Consider the following 22,290-nt stretch of genomic DNA (forward strand, 5'->3'; position numbering starts at 1 on the left):
ATGCTGTTTTTCCACTTTTGTGGACACATTTTTTTCATATTTATTTACTTGGACATTCTAGCTTTACATATACAGTAATTGAGTGTTTATATATTTCTTTTTTATGTGTTTTGTGCACAGTCTAACACATGTATTGATTACATTGGTCACATTGTAATGTGGTAAAAACAAATAAGCGCTACACGTTTTTCACAAAAATTGGATATCAACCACCAATTTAGGCTCCGATGTATGTCGGGAGCCAAGTGTATTGGAAAATCCAGGGCCTGAATCTTTTTGTTCCAGACCGACAGGATGGTGCTTTGAAGCAGTCTTGAGTGAAACTGTACATAATGGACGGCCTCGAGGGAGGCCACCATTTTCCAAAACAATCTCATGCACAGCCGAATGGAAGGATTTTTCTTTGCTTTGATAAGTTGAATTAGTCCTATAATGGAACTTATTCTTGTCTTGGGTAAGAATACCTTCTTCTGTATGATATCTATGACCAGCCCCAAGTACTGTAATCTCCTTGATGGTTTTAGGGAGGATTTTTCTAGGTTGAGTATCCAATCTAGAGATTCCAGGTAGTTTAGAGCTGTGACCAGACTCTGGTTTAGACTTGAGACTGAATGATCTATTAAAAGTAGATCTTCTAAATAGGCTAGGACTGCTATGCCTTGAGCCCTTAATCTGGCTAAAGGAGGTGCCAGAATCTTTGAGAACACCAGTGGTGCTGTGGTTAGACCGAATGGCAGGGCCACCAACTGAAAATGATGATTTTTTATTTTGAAGCGCAGAAATTTCTGGTTAGCGGGAAATATTGGCACGTGGAGATATGCATCTTTGATATCGATTAAAGCCAAAAACGCCTCTCCTTGCTGGATAGAAACAACCGATTGGATTGTCTCCATGCGAAAGGATCGGCTGTTTAAGTGCCGATTCAGATCTTTGAGATCTAGAATGGGTCTTACCTCTCTGTTTGGTTTTGGAATGGTGAAAAGGTTTGAATAAAAACTTGTGCCCTGTTCCTCTAAAGGAACCTCTGATATCACCAACTGGGATAATAAATGATCCAGAGCTAGAAAGAGTCTTCTTTTTCTCTGGGTCCTTGGGAACAGTTAACCTTAGAAAACGATGAGACGGAAACTCTCGGAACTCTAGTTTGTAACCTAGAGAAACTGAAGAAGCCACCCATCTGTCTTGACATTGTTCCTGCCAGATCTTTGAGAATCACGAGTCTCCCCCCCCCCCGACCCGAGCGAGCGGGGGTGCCCCTTCATAAAGGAGGCCTTAGCATTCTGCTTTGTGGGCTTTCTGCCCCAAGATCTCTTCTGACCCTGGTGCTGCCCTTGGGGTCTTCCCCTTGAACCTGACGGTTGAGGCAGCCGAGACTGCCTAGAGGCTGATGCCCCCGGCACAGGTGAGGCAGCACGCTTAAAAGGAGAAATGTTTGAACTTCTTTACTGGTAAAAGAGAGCTTTTCCCATTAGGAGATCCTTTGGATGTATTTATCCAGATAGATAGTCTCCAAATAGCCGGTCACCATGGGGAAACTGGCTAAGAGCTTTTTACATAGTGCTTCGGCTGACCAATTTTTCAGCCATAGAACTCTGCGAGAATGCACTAGTCCAAGCATAAGCTGTGAGGCTTGAATGATAGAATCTTTCATAGCATCTACTGTGAAACATAGTGCATCTGATACACCAGCCCACTGCTGGGCCTGTTGATCAGCCAGAATTTTAAGTATCTCCACAAACTGTTCCTTAATGGACTGAGATACACCAATTGCCACAAGAACCGGCTGCGCTACTGAGCTTGCTAAAGACATTGCTTTTAGAAAGAAGCTCCAACTTTTATCTGTTGGATCCTTTAACATTAGAGCATTATCCACCAGACATGTGAGATTCTTGTTCACTGAGGCGATTGCAGCATCAATTGCTGGAACCCCTCATTTCTTATAGAAATCCTCTTCCATAGGATAAAGTGTGGAGAATTTCTTAGGAGGAAAATATTGTTTATCCAGATGGTCCCATTCAGAATACATCAGCTTTTTTAGCCATGCATGAATAGGAAAAGCATCCCCAGATGGGGGAGGTTTTAACGATCCCAAATTAGAGTTGGGTTCCTCAAGAGCCTGCCCTGCATGCAGCAAAAAGGTTGAACGAACCAATTTAATAAGAGAGTGCACAAGCAACTTGTCTTGTGATGCTAATACTTCTATATTAGGATCCTCGGAAATGGATACATAAGTATCTTCCAAATCTTTGGGAAGATCTACCTGATCACCAGCACTTCAATAAGAGGGTCCTGAGCACTAGATGGGGATCTGCTACGTTTAGCCCCACTATGGATATATATTATAGCATCAGTCTTCTTTTCCAAATCACAAATGGTAGAAGAAAAAACCTCTTGTGTAATATATACAGGGACTGAGGTGGCTAGTGCAGCTGCAACAACAGACTCCACCGCCGGCTGAATCTGATTAACCGTATCACTCTCAGAGGAGGATGACGTTCTTTTGGAAATAGATTTAGTTTGTTGTGAAACCATTGACCCTTTAGAACCCTTAGAGTTCCTGGTCCCTTTACCACTCACAGCCTGAAGCACAAAGCAGAGGCACTACCAGCAAAATAATTTACACTGCTAGGTTATAGTCCAGCGCTATAAGTTGCTATTAATACCTAGCCTGGTAAAGTAATAATGTGTCAAAGGGAATGCCTGTGTCACCAAACCTGAAGCAAGCCAACCTCCTGCTCATGTGTCCCTCCACAGCCAGCAGCAGCTACACACACAGTGCTTTAAAAACTTCCTCCACATGTGGCCGGCGTCTGACGACGTTAGCCCCACCCTTTCTTCCAAAAAAAGTGGCTTCCCACGCAAGCGGCAGATTACAGGCACCTTGCAAACAGTTCATATGGCGGTGGAGGGGGGGGGGTTATCTTTTTTTCCACCCCCTTTTTTAACCGGAGGATCTGCTTGTGGCCAGAGGAGACAAGAAATTAAGGCTTCTGACACATCGCTGTTTCCAGCATCAGGCGGTGAGTGCTCAATAGAGCCTCCAGTGGTGACACATAGGTGTGACAACATTATAACTCAAAAGGAGAAATTCCTAAGAAAATCTCCACTTACCTTTCCTCGCTGCAGGGTTATCTGAGATAAACCCAATCTTCACCCTTCACAGGGGTCTCGGAAACGTTCACTAACAGGGGAACCTAGAATCTACCCACTATCCTGGACCTGCTATGGCCTTACTACTAAAAAGTACTGGATCCCAGGGTCCAACTCTCTAAAAAGAGAAGCATTCACAAGCAAAACCTTGTTTCTTCGGACACGAGGCTCGGGTACCAATCATTTAGCCCATTAAAGGACACTCTGAACAGATCCGGTCAGCATGGCTAGCCCAAGCAAGGATTGCTTCCAGTGGAGCAAAGCACAGCACATCTTTACTCGTGACCAACACCTTCGCCAGACACTGACGAAAAAAAACTGAGGACTACCAGTAGTGGGAGGAGTTATATAGGGAGTACACTTCTTGCCTTAGAGCGTGCCAGTGTCCAACACCTATCAGTGGCCCTATAACCCACATAGTAAGTACTATGGCTCTGTGTCCCCTGATGTAAGAAAACAAAATGCTGTTAGCTGACAAATATGGTATCTCCCGTTTTCATGTAGCACTGTCCTGACTGAGAAATTGGGCTGTGCAGTTTTAAACCCAGTTTCCCATAGTCACTCCTTGCCAACGATATCACTAAGGCCCCTTTAACATGGCGGGTTCCATCGGGTCTGCCTGTCAGTTTTTCAGGTGGACCTGATGGGAAGGTCCGTACAGCCCTATGGACAGGCGGATGTAAACAGACTATTTAATCACACCTCCTTTAAGACATGACTAATATTAATTCATTTAAACCATGCCTACTTTTGTTGCAGCAAGTTGAACACACATCGCAATTTTTGATGCGTCTGTCAAGTGTCTGGGCATTCCCTCATTCTATAGGCCAAAATAATCATTTATTCTGGCCACTGGAATGAATGAATGAATGAACGCACGTTAAAAGCTCATAGCACTTAAATTCGTTTACATGCATTTAGGCGCATTGGGCGTTTGTGGAAAAATGTTAGTCGCGCAGGTTATAGTTTTTTTTTTCTGCCTCTAAATGCCTGTAAACGCCTATGTGTGCAAGGACACAAAGACTAACAGAGGCACATTTAGAGGTACTATTTAACCACTTGCCTACTGGGCACTTAAACACCCATCCTGCCCAGACCAAATTTTCAGCTTTCGGTGCTCTCACACTTTGAATGACAATTACTCAGTCATGCAACACTGTACCCAAATTATTTTTTTTGTCCTTTTTTTCCCACAAATAGAGCTTTCTTTTGGTGGTATTTGATCACCTCTGGTGTTTTTATTTTTTGCGCTATAAATGAAAAAAGACCCAAAATTTTGAAAAAAAAAAACGCATATTTCTTTGTTTCTGTGACAAAATTATGCAAATTATTAATTTAACATCATAAATTTTGGCCACCATTTATACTGCTACATATTTTTGGTAAAAATAACCAAAAATTAGTGGATATTATTTGGTCTTTGTGAAAGTTAGAGAGTCTACAAGCTGTGGTGCGAATCGTACAAAACTGATCATATCTGATGTACTGGTGGACTATCTCACTTCTTGCGACCCAAACAAGCGAGGAAAGTACAAATACCCCCCAAATGACCCCTTTTTGGAAAGTAGACATTCCAAGGTATTTAGTAAGGGGCATGGTGAGTTTTTTGACGTTGTCATTTTTTGCCCACAATTCTTTGCAAAATTAAGATTTTTTTTGCCAAAAAATTGTCATTGCAATAGGTTATTTCTCCAACGTGGCATGTGTATACCACAAATGACCCCCCCCACAAAAAAATTGTGCTACTCCTCCTGAGTATTACAATACCATATGTGTGGGACTTTCACAGCCTGGCCACATAGAGAGGCCCAACATGCAGGGAGCGCCGTCACATGTTCTAGGAGCATAAATTACACATCTAACTTGTTGACTACCTATTACACTTTTGAAGGCCCTGGAGCACCAGGACAATGACACGTGGCACTGATGACAGATGGCACGGCCAGCACAGGACTTCCCCCCGATGCGCGCTTGCGGGAACGCGCATTGCGGAAGTAAACAGGAGGCCGTTCAGGAACGGCCTCCCGGCAGTTAGCGTCCGCTCTGCAGCCGTATTTCGGCTATAGGGCGGGCGCGAAGCGGTTAATACAGTCCAGAGGCAGAGAGTACAGGAACTTAAAAAGATTTGAATAGATCAAAAGCTACTCTATTTATCTGCACTTCTCCATCTGATAAAATAAATACACTTTCAAATGGTATATTTAAGGAAGCAGAAGAGGAAAGACATCATGCTCATTTCCCATCGACATAGGAAGTTGTCTAGCAGTGTCATCAGCACAGAACAGGCGGAAACCAGTGGGACCCAGGTACACACCCATCTAATGTCCAGAGAAGTCTAGACCGTAAGGATCTTCAACCACTTCAGCCCTGGGAGATTTGGCTGCTCAATGACCAGGCCATTCTTTGCAAAGCGGCAGAAACTGACACGTCGCTTTAACTGACAATTGCAAGGTCGTGTGACGCTGTACCCAAACAAAACTGACGTTCCCCCCCCCCTCCACACACACACACAAATAGAGCTTTCTTTTGGTGGTATTTTATCACCTCTGCGGTTTTTATTTTTTGCGCTATAAACAAAAGAATAATGACAATTTTGGAAAAAAAAAAAAAAAAAAACACAATCTCATTTACATTTTGCTATAATAAATATCCCACTTTTTTTTACTATTTTTTTCCCAGTTTAGGCAGATATGTATTCTACATATTTTTGGTAAAAAACTAAAATAAAAAGAAAAAGAAAAAAAAAATAGCAATAAGCGTATATCAATTGGTTTGCACAAAAGTTGTAGCATCTACAAAAGAGGGGATAGCTTTATGGCATTTATACTATTTAGTAATGGCATTGAGCTGTGATTTTGTGGCGGACAAATTGTACACTTTTGACACATTTTTGGGACCATTGACAATTATACAGCGATCAGTGCTATAAAAATGCTCTGATGACTGTATAAATGTCACTGGTAGGGAAGGGGTTAACACTAGGGGGTGATCAAGGGGTCAACTGTGTTCCCTCACTGTGTTCCAACTGTAGGGTGGATGGGACTGTTTAGAAGGAGAGAGAGAGAGGGAGAGAGATCGGTGTTCATACTTAGTATGAACACACGATCTGTCTCTACTCCCCTGAAAGAATCTGGATTGGGGTGTTTACACACACAGATCCTGGTCCTTGCTCGGTCACGAGCGATAACGGGTGCCTGGTGGTTATTGCACCCGCTGGGCACACGCTGCGTGCCCCTAGTGGCCAAAGGAAAAGCGACGTAAGGTAGCGTGGATTTGCTCAGCCGAGCCAACCTGCCCTAGTAAAACTGTGGCGGTGGGTCAGGAAGTGGTTAGTGGAAGAAAATGTGGAAACAAGGCTAAGCGACTATGCACGAAAACATATGAACTGGGTGCAGAAAAATAGCAGCAGGTGCTTTGGACAGATGAGCCAAAATTTGAAATATATGGCTGTAGCAGGAGGCAATTTGTTTGCTGAAGAACTGGGAAGCGGTACAATAATGAATGACTGCAGGCAACAGTGAAGCTCAGTGGAGGTTCCTTCATGACGAAGGAAGTTCAAGAGGAGAAAATCTTGACCATGAAATATATCAAGTGACATCAGATGCCAAAACTAGGAGTAGTTGGTCTGCCATGTTCGTTTTGTCTACATTTTAAACTTTTACTTTCCTGCTCATATAAGTGCAATTTTATTTAAATAAAGTGGTTTACTGGTTATTACACTATGAGACTGCTTTGTTTATAAACTTTCCTGGAGGTATTTCAATACCAACCGAGTAACTGGAAGATGGGTCCAAGGAGGAAAAAAAAAAAAAAATTATTGAATGCTTGCCTAGACCCTAAACCATATACACGTCACTGCGTTTGGTGAGAATCCATTCTTGTGAGAGGGGAACAAAGCAGTGGATTTTGACATTGATGTTATACATGTACTAGTGGTGTTCAAGTTGATTGGTTGCACACTTTTTGATTATATGCAAGCACAATTCTACACTTTTTTTTTATCTTTGCAGTGTTTGAGAATATTACACTATGGTTGTTTTCACTGTTTTCTAACCGCACTTTTCTCTCTGGGAGGATTAACGGTATAGATTTTCTGATGAGGAGGGTGAAGAGGGAGAGTGACATCTGGTGGCTAATACTGTGGAAGTTCTAATTATTTGGCGAGAGTTCACTTTTACCATTGTTTTGACCAAGGTGGAGTATATAGAGCAGATACAAGCATTTTAAATGAAGTTTGGACATTTGGGATGGTTTGTTTTTGGTATACTCCAAGTGCTGAGAGTAGAGTGCGATTTAGACCCAATAATTTTATTGTTCACTCAAGATTATTACTATCTTCAATTTGCCCTGACACAGAATTATGCAGATTTGACATTCGTTAATGTTCCAACATCTGAAAAATGGTTTTACCTTGAGATAACATATAGCTTTTTGGTATATATGGTTGACTTAGGCAACATGCTTATTTCCAAGATCAAAAAGGAAGAAAAGGACGTTGCCAAAATAATTCCAACATATGAGTTTTGCTCCTACTGGTGGTGTCCCAAAGTATTTTATTTGACTGTTTACTGCCAGACAGTTATTAACACATAGTGAAAAGGGAGGTAACAGATGAAGAGTGTCAGTTTACATGTGAAAAAAATATTGTCTTTAAGTATTGAGTATGAGCTCCAAATGCAATTCATGGCTAGTACATTAACATTAGCAAACACTTTCTAGAAACAATCAGTTTATATTAAAGAGACTGAGAGATTAGATGTTTTCCATGGGTCAAGTCATCCCAGTGGACCAGAAACTAATCCAGGCTTTTAAAAAGTTGTCCTGACTTATGAATTGCAAGCATTAGACAAGAATGTGGGATATAAACTTATGGCGTGATTATGTTCTAAAGCCACTCTAAATACCCACCTATGAAGCATAAAACCGCATTATAAATGGATATTTAAGCACTATAGATGTATTGTGATTCCCCCCAAGGAAAGATTTTGGATGTAAAAGTAATTTCTTCGTTCAGACACCTTGGGGATCAATTCTAGTTCTGATTTGCTGCATAAAAGTGCTGATTTACCAAATAAAATTGGGCTCAGGCAGGATAAAGCTTTATGAGCAGGTATGGAAAATGTTTAAATGAGACACAGCTAGCTGGCATTATCTGCTCACACATCTGTGTTTTCACTATGCTCTATAATACAATAAAATAAGGAAAATTCTGCAGGAAAGTTCAATTACAGCACTGGTATTCAATGAATTGAATGGTTACACTTGGCTATGAAAGCATTTGTTCTTATACTAGGAAATATCCATGTGTCCATCACCTTTCCAAACAGTGCTTCACCATGTAGGCGCTCAAGTCAGACTTTTTTTTTTTTTTTTTTTAATATGCCATATTAGAGTGGATGTGAAAATGCAGTTTGACTTCATGTGTAAATTTTGGTTGTACGTGCAAGCATAAGAAAAGTATTTTTTCCTCATCTCCACACGTCAAATAAATAGGGCCTGCACCTGGGGGACCACACAGGAGCTGATCCCAACACTGTGCGATGCCTACAATTAACCTTTCACCAAGAACAGAAAACTGCTGGCTGCAGGTGAGAAAATGTTTTTTTCAAATTGTCTTGACTGGTGACATTTACAAATGTATTCATTGCCCCGACACCCTTAGCAGGCTCATCCCACTCTACATACTTGTAATAGGTGACATTCCAGACCCATATTTCACTAAAATAAAAATACGCACACAAACCAAAACAGCCATCTGCAATTTGTCTGGGATTAAAACCATATAGAATATTTGCATCAATATAGTGCTGACATTACCAAATAAGCAATACCAAGATTGTAAGATGCAAAAGGCTACCATATTAGTAGCAGAAATGTTAACCAATGATCAAAATTCTCCATATAACTTGTACTGCAAAAATAACAATCTAGTCAATATCTTTTTTCAAACCAAGTTTGATATGTGGTCCTCATGGCAGCAGCGAGCAGGCATAAAATTTTATGTATGCCTTCCTCTCCAAGTTATTTTTATCACATATAAAAAGTAAAAAGGTCTTGGTGGCAAAGGCTATTATTTGAATAGAATTAGAGCTAGATAGCTAGGTCATACATTTTTATCAGCATGACTAGCCCATCATTCTGCATGCGCAAAAAGGTAGATCAGGGAAACAATTTAAATTCAAGAACTACACATCACGAGAGATGTCCCTTTCCTCATCTTTGTGCTCTGCACCAGAAAGGTAGACAGAAGTTTAGAAATATTTGCAGCCCCGAAATAAAATTTAAGATGGCACTGTGTACTGCACCATCAATTGCCAAGCATCCGCTTAAAAGGGGGCTTGCAATCCAAATAGAAAACCCTTTTTCTCTTTATTAATGCACAGAAGGGGCCTTTCCTCCTGCAGTTCCAACTGTATTAGTAATTAAAGCAGAAGTAAACCCGTCGATTTAACAGTTTCAAAAAACAGTAAAATTTCCAGCATGCTGTCACACTGGTTGTGCTCTCAACCAAACTATCCAATGGCTGGTGTCATAGCTGATAACGTGTGCAGCATCAGGGCAGATTAAACAGAGGACAAGATGGCAGCTTCCGTGGATGAAACTGATAGCAGGGTTTACTTCCACTTTAATGTGTGTGTATAGTACAGACATCAGTGTTTTACAGAATGAGAGAAATTTTGTATTTCGTGCCCATGGGAAGTGATAAACCTTTGTTTTATACTGCTGTCCACAGGAGAGTAATACCCTGGCTAATAAAAAAACAAAACAAAAAACTGTAGGTCTGTTCCCCAAAACCACTTCCACGACAAGCATGTCCCATTTCTGTAGAAAGCAGAACAGAGAGCATGATCACTAACACGGTGGTGTGAAATCTATATCCCTCAATAGATTCCAAAAAATGGCACAGTGTATACAAAATTTAATATTTTTTCTTATCCATTCAGGGACACTGAAATTTTAAAGCTCCAAGACATCCAAACACAGTTCAACTGAGGGTTGGGCATGACAACAATCACTAAGAGGCCCAAGAAAACAGGAATGCCTGCAGCTCAAAGAGCTGCCTGAAGGCCCTTACATCCAAAGATGGTATGCCACAACATCAGCTGGGTAGACCTTATAGAACATGTCGTCAACAGAAGACCATGTGGCAGCCTTACAAATCTAAAAGACACATGCCTGATTACATATTAAGTCGAGTATGCACAGGAAAGTGTGAAGCCGGAACCTTGAGACTAAAAATGTTGAATGATGGTCTGTCTTAGCCACCTATAGCTGGTAAGCAGGATCCATTCGTACTTACAAAAGAAATGCTTCAGCCTGTGAAGTAGCAGTGGCTGAAAGATAAACTCACAACCCAAACAACATCCAGACAATTGTGGAAAGTTTCCTTCATGTAAACTTGAGCCAGACAGAGTAGAAACAATGTCCTGGTTGAGGTGAAAACGTAAAAGCTTCCTCAGGCAAGACGTTCTAGCCTGCAGCACCACCTTTTCCCTATGGGAAAACAAAAAGGGTTCCTTGAGGATAATGTCTCCGGTTCAGACACTCACTGTGGTGATGGTTACAAGAAGCACTACCTTAGAGAGAGTGATGTTTCTAATGGGTTCAACCAATTTGAATTGCTTTTGAAGAGAAAAAAAGCATCAGATTTACAGGGGGAACAGATAGAAAGAGTTAAGAGTGAAAAAGAAAATAAAGGACAGATACCTGAGCAAAGTGCCAGACCCTGGTCTAAACCCCGTTGTAGGAAGGAGAGAATTTGTTTCACAGAGAAACTCTTGGGATGGAAGCCCCAAAACTCACACACAGTGAAGCATGTTCATGTCTAATGACACTCTGCATAGGTTTATACATGCCTGTCTCTCAGAACCTTGATTTCAATAGCTATGCCATTAAAGCCAGCCATCATGAAGCAGGATGGCAAATCATTAGATGGGACAGAAGATGATCTGGCAAGGCTCATGTTACCAAGTCATTGTACTACATCCATCTGGACCAGTCTGGAGAAATGAGGATGAACAGAATGCCCTCCAGTTTGATCTTGTGAAGCTGATGGAGACATTTGAGGGGAATTAAAGACCTATATCCCCCCCCCCCCCGCCTTTTATACTTACCTAGGTGGATGCATCATGGGCTCAATGCTGCATCTGTCCCACGGCACCTATACACTTAGAACCGAGCCATCGAACACTGCCGATGGTTCGGTTCTCACAGATCCGAGACCATCAATCAGGAAGCTCTCCTCTCTGCTCCTCAATGCTCACTGGAGTGCTGAGCTGTGGAGGGGTGGGGATCGGCCGTTTCAGTCTCTCAAAGGCTCGCTGAGAGGCTGAGACAGGCATCAGTTCTGATTTTGGTGACATCAGCAGAGAGCGGACTTCAGACAGCTTTCTGCTGAGAACAGGTCACAGGAGTGCAAAACAAATTGCACTCCTGTGACCTTTAGGAGAAGCCCAGCCAAAAGGAGCTCTGGTTGGACTTCCTTTAAGGCATACAATTGATCTTGGTGCACTAATCCCTACAGAGCCACAGCTTCTTCTAAAGGTCCCTGAAACTGGAGACTAACTATCCTATTAAATATGGAGGTCCACATCTGGTGTCCCCCTGTGACACAGGTCATGGAACACCCCTAGGTGTAGCAACCCATTCTATGGGGCCCAGGTACTGCCACAGCTGAGGAAGTCTGCCTGCCAATTGTCTATGCCTGGAATGTACAGCTGATAAGACAGGAATGTGAAATTCTGGGAAAATTCTGGTTCACCTCTTATAACTGCTGTATGCCACCACTGTGTCCTTGACATTTGTTCAACACTGTAGAGATCCAAATCACCCACAGTTTCAGAATGTTGATCAGGAGGAAAGACTTACGACTCCAGAGCTGGATTCCTGGGCCACCAGGCTAGTCGTGGCAGTGAAAATCTTCGAAAGAGGCTACCATCAGACCAAGCTGTAAAAACTTAACTTGTCCAGGATCCCATGCCGCTCAGTTAACTTCCTAGTGCGTCTGTTAACATTACAGGCTGCACCACCCAGTGTTATTAGGGCAACATGGCTGAACCTTGGGCTCCTCCAGGCATTCTGTTGCAAGGCAACACCTGCAATTCAGTCCTCCCTGCTTGGCACCCATTGGCTTGTGTTCTGCTAGTGTCGGAATTAAATCTCACTAGCCGGTGCCTGGGTAATTAGATTGGTTTACCCATGAGCCTCACTAGCTGCTTTGCCTGCTTGACCCTAGCCTGTTTCTGATCACGTCTCTGCTTGCTGCCAGATTCAGGATTCTTGAAATGGCTAACATTTTGACAGGCAATTTTACTTTGTCCAAAAGAAGCCATGCTGACTTCTGCAGCAGTGGGGATGCCACGAGAATGCAGCTAGTACAGGGCCAGCACCTTGGTGAATACCAAAAATGCAGATGGGAAACTGAAGTCCAGAGCTGCAAACTGGTAGTGCAAGGGCCCCATGGTAAAGCGAAGGAATTACTTATGCTCTTAAAAGATGGGGACATGTAAGCATCTTAAATGTAAACAGAAGCCAGAAAAACTCCTTGGTGAAAGAGGCAATGACAGATTTTTACATTTCATGCAGACTTTTTGGAATAAAGACATTCAGAGATTTGAGATCCAGAATTGGGCAAACTTCCTCTTTGGGCTTGGAAGAGTTTACCAGATTGGCGTAAAAATCCCTGAAACTGTTCTATCACAGGAAAACCAAGGCGGGCTCTAAGGAGATCTGTTAATCTGTGCAATGACACAGGTTGGAGATCTCAGCTGAAAGATGTCCAAGCACCCACAAACGTTAACAAATGTCCTTTGCTGTCCTTCACGTAGATAAAGGCTCGTCTAAGGATCTCGCAGACTTTGAACACGTCTTAGGTGATGGAGGTGTATGTATATATTTTATACCACCTCATATAAAGTCCCAATGCTAGTTTTAGGGTTTCAATATAAAGTCCAATCTGGCCTTCCATAGAACAGAAGCAGTGCAAAAGAAACCTATATATGAACAACAAATTCTCCATCCGGTTCAACTCCTCCACCTTTCCGAAGCCACAATCCAATCGTTGGAGGCTATGTCTGTTTTCAGGTAAGGGGGATGCATGACCAGGAGACATACAGTAGCATTCCGCATTCCCCCTGACAATGCCAGCATCTATCCGATCATTGTTTCCTTTTGTTTATTATATTGTTCATGGGTGTTACAACTTCATAACTTAGGAGTGCTGCATATTCTTTTTACCTAAAAGAGAAGTGTGGCCAAAGCTTTTTTTTTTTTGTCCATACTTCCCTTGGGGGTCACAGAAGTACATTTTTTTTGCTCTTTTGTGACCCAGAATCCGTCAACAGCAGACTCTGGAACGCCTTCCTGATTGACAGCTGAGCAATCAATGGTCATGTGATCACTCAGTTCTCCGGCTTAGGTCCGATGTGGGACAGCTGCAGCATAGAGGTAAGTATAATGTTTTGTGTTCTTGCAAACCCCAAATGTCTCCTTTTTAAACAGAATAGAGGACAATCAGAGCTGAGAGAGTTTTTAAAATTCTGAACCATACAGCCAAATAAAACCAACTTTCTGATATTTAAAGCATTGTCCAGAAATTAACGAACCAACCTTTGCCTCCTCTCAATGTCTTTTGTTTTGCAAAATGAAATGTTGTCCCAAAGTCTGCTCTTTGTTCCTCTATAGGACACTGTTTCCCAACACTTAACTGCATGTCCTGTTTCAAATGCACTTTAGACTTGCGCTTAAAGCGTTATGCACCATAGAGCAATATAAAGTTTATCTAGAATTTACTAAATTCAGTATTTTTTTTTTTTTTTTTTACGGTGTTAGTTGGAATTGTATGAATTCTATTCGGATTATTCATGTAATTATTATCTGTGTTCATTGTAATAATGCATTTGTCTTTTCAAATGCATTGTTCATTTTAGTTGTCTTTGTGTTTGCTTTAGGGGAACAGTTTTAATGTGTCTTGCTGCAGCAGTATCGCCACCTTTTCACTTCCCTAGAGGTTTGTTTGGTAGCGTTTTCATTATAGCGAGCAGTAAAAAAAAGGGGACATTGACACTATGGCCTCATATAATACTCCAGAAGCAGACAGACATAAACCTGTCAGCTATAGCAGGTCGCATTCTTTCTGTTCACCACAATGGCCTCATTGACATAAACGTAGTCTTGTTGACTTTTATTATTCCCCTTATACACATTAATTAAGGGGCAAAACTGCACTTAATAAAAAACACCTTATAAGCTGTGTATTTGTGTTGACCTTTTGCACACCTCCAAACAAGGGAAAGTTACACTTTCTCACATTTAGTTTGACTAAAAAAAAGTAGGCTGTCAGGTTTGGGTAAAATATTTGTTTTGTAACAGCTTAGTGCTTCACTTTACAAGTCTAAAGGTGCAGTGGTGTTTAAAACCGGAGATCATGTCTACGTGTTTTGGAACAAACTGCAAAACAGAATTGGATGCATAAAAACAAAGATTATTTTTTTTAAATATGCTCCTATAAATTGTGCATAGAGCTTATGTTCTTGATTTCACTGCAGCAATGGGTCTCCCCTCCACTTTTATGACATTGAGGTGGTCCTGAAAGGTGGTTGTATTACAGCTTATAAAAAATTGGGAGATAGTGAGCTAGTTAGGTGTGCTGCATGCTTTTGTGCTGACATAGAACATGCTGACAAGTGGAGAGGGCAGAGTACGTACATGGTTTAACTGATTGATATGCCAATACTCCATTATCCAGTCAGGCTGGGGGCAAGGAAGGGGGACTAGTTTATGCTGCCTAACTGCAGCAGAGAAAGGCAAGGTCACCTGCTTGACTCTCTGTTGGGGATGTGTACATTTTAGGACTAGAAAAACTGCACCTCTTCAGACTAACCCTTGACAAGATCATGCGTCTGATGGCAAAAACACCCATCTTCCTCAGTGGAAAAAGCCGCAAACAAACTGCAAAGTCTTCTCTCTCTCAAGAAACTTCTTTTGTTTCTTCCTTCCGTCGACCCCTCTCTCACCAAATTTGCACCCCATCCACACACATAGGGTCCCCCTTGTTCCCCCCTTTTTTATGTTTATATTCTTTTTATTATATATTTATTTGGTCCTTTTTATTTCATTATAGATACCCCTATTTTCTGCACCTGCTCCTGATGAGTGGTATATAACCATGACCATAGCTTTCCTATGATGCGTTGTCACAGTATTTTTGTCTATTTTATTTTACATTATTTTAATGAACCAATCCACCATTGATGTCTATATGCTGTTACTATTACAATTTAGGTCTACATACTTAGGTTGAGCATTATGCATATTATACTGAACTACCGTAATTATGCTATACTATGAAGAACTCAGTTTTTACTAATTTATAATTACTAATTCATAATCAATATTCTATTATGAGATTACCTTGTGTTCTGTTGAATCAATTATGTATTATCATGATCTATTGACTGAGACTTATTAGTAAAAAATGTTATTAATCTACAACGTACTACTTTATGTATGTATGACTTGTATAAATAAATGGAACAATGTGTAAATTGATTGGCTCCTCTAATGTAGCGATATGCTTCATATAAAGTCCCACTATTTATTTATTTTTTCTCCTTTTCAGACTGGACTTTAGGCCAAGGCCATATTTTCCCGATTTAAGCTATTGTAATGGAATTTTAACTATCAGTTCTGCTCTGTATTTCTACTATACTGTGTTTGGTTGTCGGTGTATCTTGGCGATTGCCCTTTTTCTCTTAAAATAAAATTTATATATATATTTTATATATATATATATATATATATATATATATATATATATATATATATATATAAGAATTCAAACAATGTCTGATAAGAGACAATAGGGCAAATGTCCAATAATGAGTTATTGCAATGAACAGCTGAGAAATCCTCCACCACCGTGTCTCGCCTTCACCTTACATAAAAAAAAAAAAAAAATGCAAACTCACCAGACAGAAATGATGCTGTCCAACATATAGAACAGCCGAATGTACTCTTTACCGATCTGACTCTTCTCGAACATCATCTTCTACTCTTCAGAATATTATTGTGACATTAGCTTTTTTTTTTTTTATTCAATTCTGCTATTACAGATGTAGTTACCTAACAGTTTTTTCTCTCTCTCTCTCTCCATTTATTGGAAGAGCAGTTATTCAGATAGAATTTTTTTATATATAAATATTTTTATATATTATTACACATGTATAGAATTACACTGGACAGTGTCCATTTCAAAATTCACCCTTGTTTAATATGATTATTTTTTTATTTTCATAGCTATCATTTAGGGCAAGTTCCGGTGACTTGCCTAGTTGAAATTAGTTGTTTTTTCAATACCAAAATTTTTATTCATATAATTGAGGCATCTGCCATTAGCTGATTTTCAGGATCTTCTTTCAAATGGGGCCTGAACCAGACATGACTACACCATTCAGGCTTTTTGTAATATGGTGTCGATCCAGAAATTAAGTTGTAGACCTTGTAAACATGGCGCCGGCACTGGAAGTGATGTTGTATACTCTGGCTGTCTCCAGAACTGGAATGTGTGACATCCTGTGTAGGGCTGCATAAAGCAAGCCACTAGCTTTTTCATTATATGCTCCTGATGATGCTCATAACAGGAAACAGCTGTAGCGCTTCATTCCGTATATGCCTGAGGTCCTATCGCCACTCACTGCTATAGACTGGTGGCACCAGATTTAAGTTTGTGATACCAGCAGGATGTGTGTGTATTTTACTGCATTGTTTTTAAAACATTTTATATTTACATACGATATTACCAATAGATACCTTTGATCTTGGTGGCTTGTTTTATTCGATAGAAGTGGTAAATTCCTCTGATGTCATGAGATTTTTAATGGAGAGAGTTGATACCTGGCTGACTAATTGGATGCTGATGTATTCCTTTTGAGAAGAGTCATATCAGTAAAGAGTGCATTCAGCTCTTCTATATGTTAGGTAGCATTTCTGTCTGGTGAGTTCGCATTTTTTTTTATGTAAGGTGAAGGCAAGACACGTGGTGGAGGGTTTAACTGTTCATTGTAACAACTCATTATTGGACATTTACCATTGTCTTTTTATTATCGGATATTGTTTGAATTTTACTTTATATATTCATTATATCCTTCTGTTTATTATATTGTTCACGGGTGTCATAGCTTCATAACTTTGGAGCGCTGCTTTTTCTTTTTGCATATATGAGACAGGGTTTTTGTATATCTACACTAATTGCACGTTGCTCTCTTATACCAATTAGGACTGACATACATTATTATTTAAGGTACTTGTATAGCACCGTCAATTTACACAGCGCTTTACATGTACATTGTACATTCACATCAGTCCCTACCCTCAAGAAGCTTACAATCTAAGGTCCCCAACTCCCATTCATATACTAGGGCCAATTTAGACAGAAGCCAATTAACCTACCAGCACGTCTTTGGAGTGTGGGAGGAAACTGAAGGAAACTCACGCAGGCACAGGGAGAACATGCAAACTCCAGGCAGGTAGTGTCCTGGTTGGGATTAGAAGCAGCAACCCTTTTTACTGCTAGGTGAGAGTGCTACCCACTACACCTCTGTGCTGCCCACATACATAACTATTATCACATACTCATCTTTTAACTTCATTAGGAAGTGTCACTTTGAAGCCAAAAAAAAGGCAAGAATTGTAGTAATGGTAGTGTCTGTTGGGATAGCTTGTAATTCTCAATATAGAGTACATACTTGATTTTTAACATCAGGATATTAAATAAAAACGAAGGTGTATGCAGGTATACAAACACTGAATTTGCTTTTATGTGGTCATGTTAATAGTTACCGTATATTTTACTCCTGCATGACCTGCAAATTTGGTGGAAATGCCAAATGTATGCGCTGGTCAAATCTGAACAAAACTGCAAATGGCAACCAAGTTAGAAGACCAAATTAACATGTATGGCCAGCCTTAAAGGGCAACTTCACTTTCAGGGAAAAACAATATAGAAAACAAAAAACAAACAAAAAAAAAATGCACCTCACATATGCAATTGCTACAAAAGCCTTACTGTAATTTTAAGTAGTTGTAAAAGCTGAAGATTTTTTTTTACCTTCATGCAACCTATGCATGAAGGTGAAAAACCTTCTGTGTACAGCATATTTCCATTTCAACCTGCTCTACATTTGCACAAATTCAGTGAAATGTGGCAACCTGGAGGCATTCTGTATATGGCGTACAGAAATGTCATTTCCCTCTTATGGGAAGAATTCTGCACCAAGATATATACCAAATTTCAGGCATGCTCTGCAACAAGATTGTCCTTGTTGATGAAATACTTCCCAAAGGTTGATCAATTCTAAAGGGATGCGGACACTGCAAATTTTGCCACCAGAAACCTGAAAGAGCATCAATTACTTGTAAAGGTGCATTCGCATCTGCGAATACACACTGCCTCAGATTAGATGGGAAAACCCCAGCAGTGGTTTCCATGATGAAGGCAAATGGGAAGCTACCAGCTCTCAGTAGCCAATTAGGCACACTCACATTTAATCTCTCAAGCAGCGATCACATGCAAGTGGGCAAATTTGCTGCAAAAGCCATAAGTCTCCCATTGCTTTCTAGTAGGGCTGCCTACTCACAGCTAATCGCAGAAAGCCCCATTGGGGTTTTCACATCTGTTGACAGGCAGGGTGCAGTCACAATTGTAAAAGCAACCCTAATGAATTAGTTTTTCCTATTCAGAGTCCTGCATAAAACACGCTTTAACAAAAAGCTATTCCTTCCCTTTTTTTTTCCTCTGTGGGTTGAACTGAATGGACTTGGGTCCTTCTTCAAATCAAACTATGTAGCGATGTAAGAAAAAGTCGCTAATCTGCAACAAATTTTGTGAAAATCCTTGCAATGTACATTGATCACCCATAGGGGAATGTTTTTTTTTTTTTCTCTCTCTCAACAAAAAGTAGAGTTATTTAAGCCAGTGGATAAAACCTAAACATTCAAATATAAAAAGAACAAAAAGAACAATTCAAACTGAACCATTTTATCAGTTCAGACCAGGGGTTGGTAACCCCCGTCACACGGCCACATTTATGATGGCATGCGACGACCCGGACACATAAGCACCAGCTGCCTCTTTCCTGCATTTTAGGAGACACCCGACATACAGTATCAACAAAACTAGTCGTCCGATCCTTTGCGACTGACTACACAGAAAGGAGCCTGGCTGCCTCTTTCCTGCCTCCAGTTCTGCCCACCTCATTCGGCTTGCCATTTTTTTAGCCAACATAGATGCTGTGTTCAGCATGATATAGAGAGTCCATACAGCAAGTGGTAGATTTGGGGTTTTCTTTTTTTACAGTTTAGAGGGGGCAGATTACATAGCACAAGCGCTGTGCTATGTCATCTACTTTAAGGGACCAGGATATTAATTTAACAAACGCTTTAATAAATTTGAAAGATTGCAAACAAACTTCTTTCACATTGTCATTATGGGGTATTGTCTGTAAAATTTTGGAGGAAAATAATGAATTTAATGCATTTTGGAATAAGGCTAGAATATAAACAAACTGTGGAAAAAGTGAAGGGCTGTGAATACTTTCCAGATGCATTTTAAGTAGCTGAAATTGGATTCTTTTACAGATACAACCTCCATCTTCACAGTATAAAGCTGCCTGCCATGTTGCTCCTGTAATCGGAACAGCAGAAAAGCTGCAGTAGCCAACTACACACTGCGTAAAAATAGAGGCTGTGTCTATAAAAGAATCTGAGCTTGGTTATATTCAGGGTGGGGAGGAGGAGCTCTGATGTGTGTCCTGTCAGCACTAACCCTAGTTTCCTGCCCTCTGACCCATGAACACTGTCCTGCAGACTGCGTCCTCTGTCCCGTTGACCCTAAACTTCTGCCCCATTGACCAGTGTACACTGCCCCCATCCTCTGCCCCACTGACCTCAGACCTCTGCCCGGCTGGCCCCTATACACTACCCCACTTATCCCAGTCCCCTGCAGTGCTGAACCTTGTTGGCTATTGGGATCTACTAACAGGTGCAGGAATTGGGGCTGATTTGAGTTGTGAAGGTGCAGCAATTGGGGCTTTTTTAGATCTGAGGGTTCAGAAACTGGGGTGACCTGAGGCGTGAAGGTGGAGGATTTAGGGCTGATCTGAGGTGTGAAGGTGCAGAAATCGGGGTGATGGGAGGTGTGAAGTGAAGGTGCAAGAATTGGGTGGATTTGAGAGTCACTTGGTATTTAACTTCAGCTTCCTGCCCTTTAATGTGGAAGTGCAAGGGCATGACCAGTTACCATTTGTGGCTAGCTCTAAAGTTAGTGAATTAGATCAAATCCATTGACATCCACCTAAAATATTGCTTTCAATAAGCATTCACAAGCACTGTACATGAAGGTTTTTTTTCCACAGAAATCTATTTGAATGGAAATATATTTCAAAATAAATTTAAAATAAAGCTCTTAAACTTTCTTACATGCTCATCCCAGGCTCGTTTCTCCCTTTCATCAGCTTCCCTTCTCTTTCGCTCTAGATCTTCTTTTAATGCAGCTGCTCTAGCATTGGCTTGGGCCTGCACAAAAAGTAATGATTTTATTGGAATTGGGATGCATTTTTATTAACAACATCTGTACAACCTAAATTGAATGAAAGAGACGGTATCATACAGAGTTTATAGGATGGACGGATTCTAAACTTGGAGTTAAGGTAACAGTGCTGCAAATCCACTCACAGCCTGGATTTGCAAAAACCCAACATGCAATTGTCTAGGTCATGGATATCTAACCTCAGACCTTAAAAGCAGATGTATTGGATAAATAGGAGATTATTTATTTCAAAAGGGCATGTGACTTGCACAAAATCTCATATCAGAAATAGTGAATCATAGTCTCAAAAATGGTCTGGGGAAAAAGGTAACCTAAGGTCACAATAACTTGAAGTAGTAAAAAAAAAAAAAAAACACATACCTTCACTGAATGTAAAATATTTTTTCCCCCCATCTTTTTTTTTTTTTTATGAAGGAAGGGAAAGAAACAAAGCTTAGTCTAAACAATCTATTTTATACTGTTTTTCTACTTAAGGTGATGATAAAATCTGGGCAATTGTTACCTGTTTCTACCCCCATGTTTTCTTTGTCTGCTAGCGGCTGCGGCAATGCAGGGGAGAGCCAGCCAAGAACACTGGTGGGTATCTTTCTTATTCGAACCAGTTTTACAAATGTACTTTTAGCACTGGCACAGGGTGAACATGATCGCCTATGATATCAGAATTTGCTAAACCCTCTGTTAAATCAAATATTTTAGTTAAACCCAAGTCGAAAAGTACAAAGGTACTAAATAATAAACACACGAATACAAATAGAAGCCAGTTGTTCTGCATTACTTATGGGATTAGCGTTCTGTGATAACTAGTAGATCAATGGATTGTATAACTGAGATCAATTTTCAAAACTAAACCTCCTACTAAAAACAAACAATTCTGATATACAATACCTTTAAAGCTTCAATTTTTTTCCTTCTGAGCTCAGCTTCCTCGCTGCTGCCTTTGCTACTAGGTTGGCCTTCATCTCCCTGTTAGATCAAAATAAACATGTTTAAGAACATTTCTAAAATGTTAGCCGGTCAACAAACACACATTCTACATCCAGAGATTATGTTAAAATATGAAGGAAGAAAAAAAAACACACAACAAAATTCACAAAACAAGTGTGCATTATGAAAAAGCTTTCTTATCATATCAACAGTTGCTTCCCTTTATATAAACTCTGCTAATAACCAATATTTGTGTGTACTTTTAGATTTCGGACTACGTGTAACATTTATTGTGCCCTAGTTATAGTTTTAAAGTGCATCTCCACTTTTGTAGGCAAATTGAGATTGTTACATATTTCCATTCACATTGCATAACTTATACCCCATTCACACCTGAGCGTTTTGTAGCTTGAAGCCTGAAACAACAAAACGCTAGAGGGGAAAAAATCTATTATTCTCAATGGAGAGGGTTCAGATCTCCACTCCATGTCTCCTGAAGCCGAACGCCTGAAGCTCAAACAAGTTCCGGATCCTTTTTTGTCACTCAAATTGAGCAGATTTGGGTGTTTTTCTTCTTTTAAGATTGGTGACCTTTTTTCCTGCACAAAATC

General features: G+C 40.4%; 1 protein-coding gene across 10 annotated transcripts in view; it reads right to left on the minus strand.

The window, feature by feature from the left end:
• NEK1 (NIMA related kinase 1) overlaps window positions 1–22,290 on the minus strand; it is a 209,798-nt gene that overhangs the window by 112,062 nt on the left and 75,446 nt on the right. For all 10 annotated transcript variants that reach the window (XM_077477191.1, XM_077477190.1, XM_077477187.1 and 7 more), the window contains 2 exons: window positions 21,641–21,718; window positions 20,626–20,721 (listed from right to left, as the gene is read on the minus strand). In XM_077477191.1, the coding sequence (XP_077333317.1) occupies window positions 20,626–20,721; window positions 21,641–21,718 (174 nt within the window). The remainder of the gene's footprint in view (window positions 1–20,625; window positions 20,722–21,640; window positions 21,719–22,290) is intronic.

The sequence above is a fragment of the Lithobates pipiens genome, unplaced genomic scaffold (assembly GCF_037356315.1).
Source record: "Lithobates pipiens isolate NorthernLeopardFrog02 unplaced genomic scaffold, aLitPip1_a1.2 Scaffold_13, whole genome shotgun sequence".
In the NCBI taxonomy this organism is placed as follows: Eukaryota; Metazoa; Chordata; class Amphibia; order Anura; family Ranidae; genus Lithobates; species Lithobates pipiens.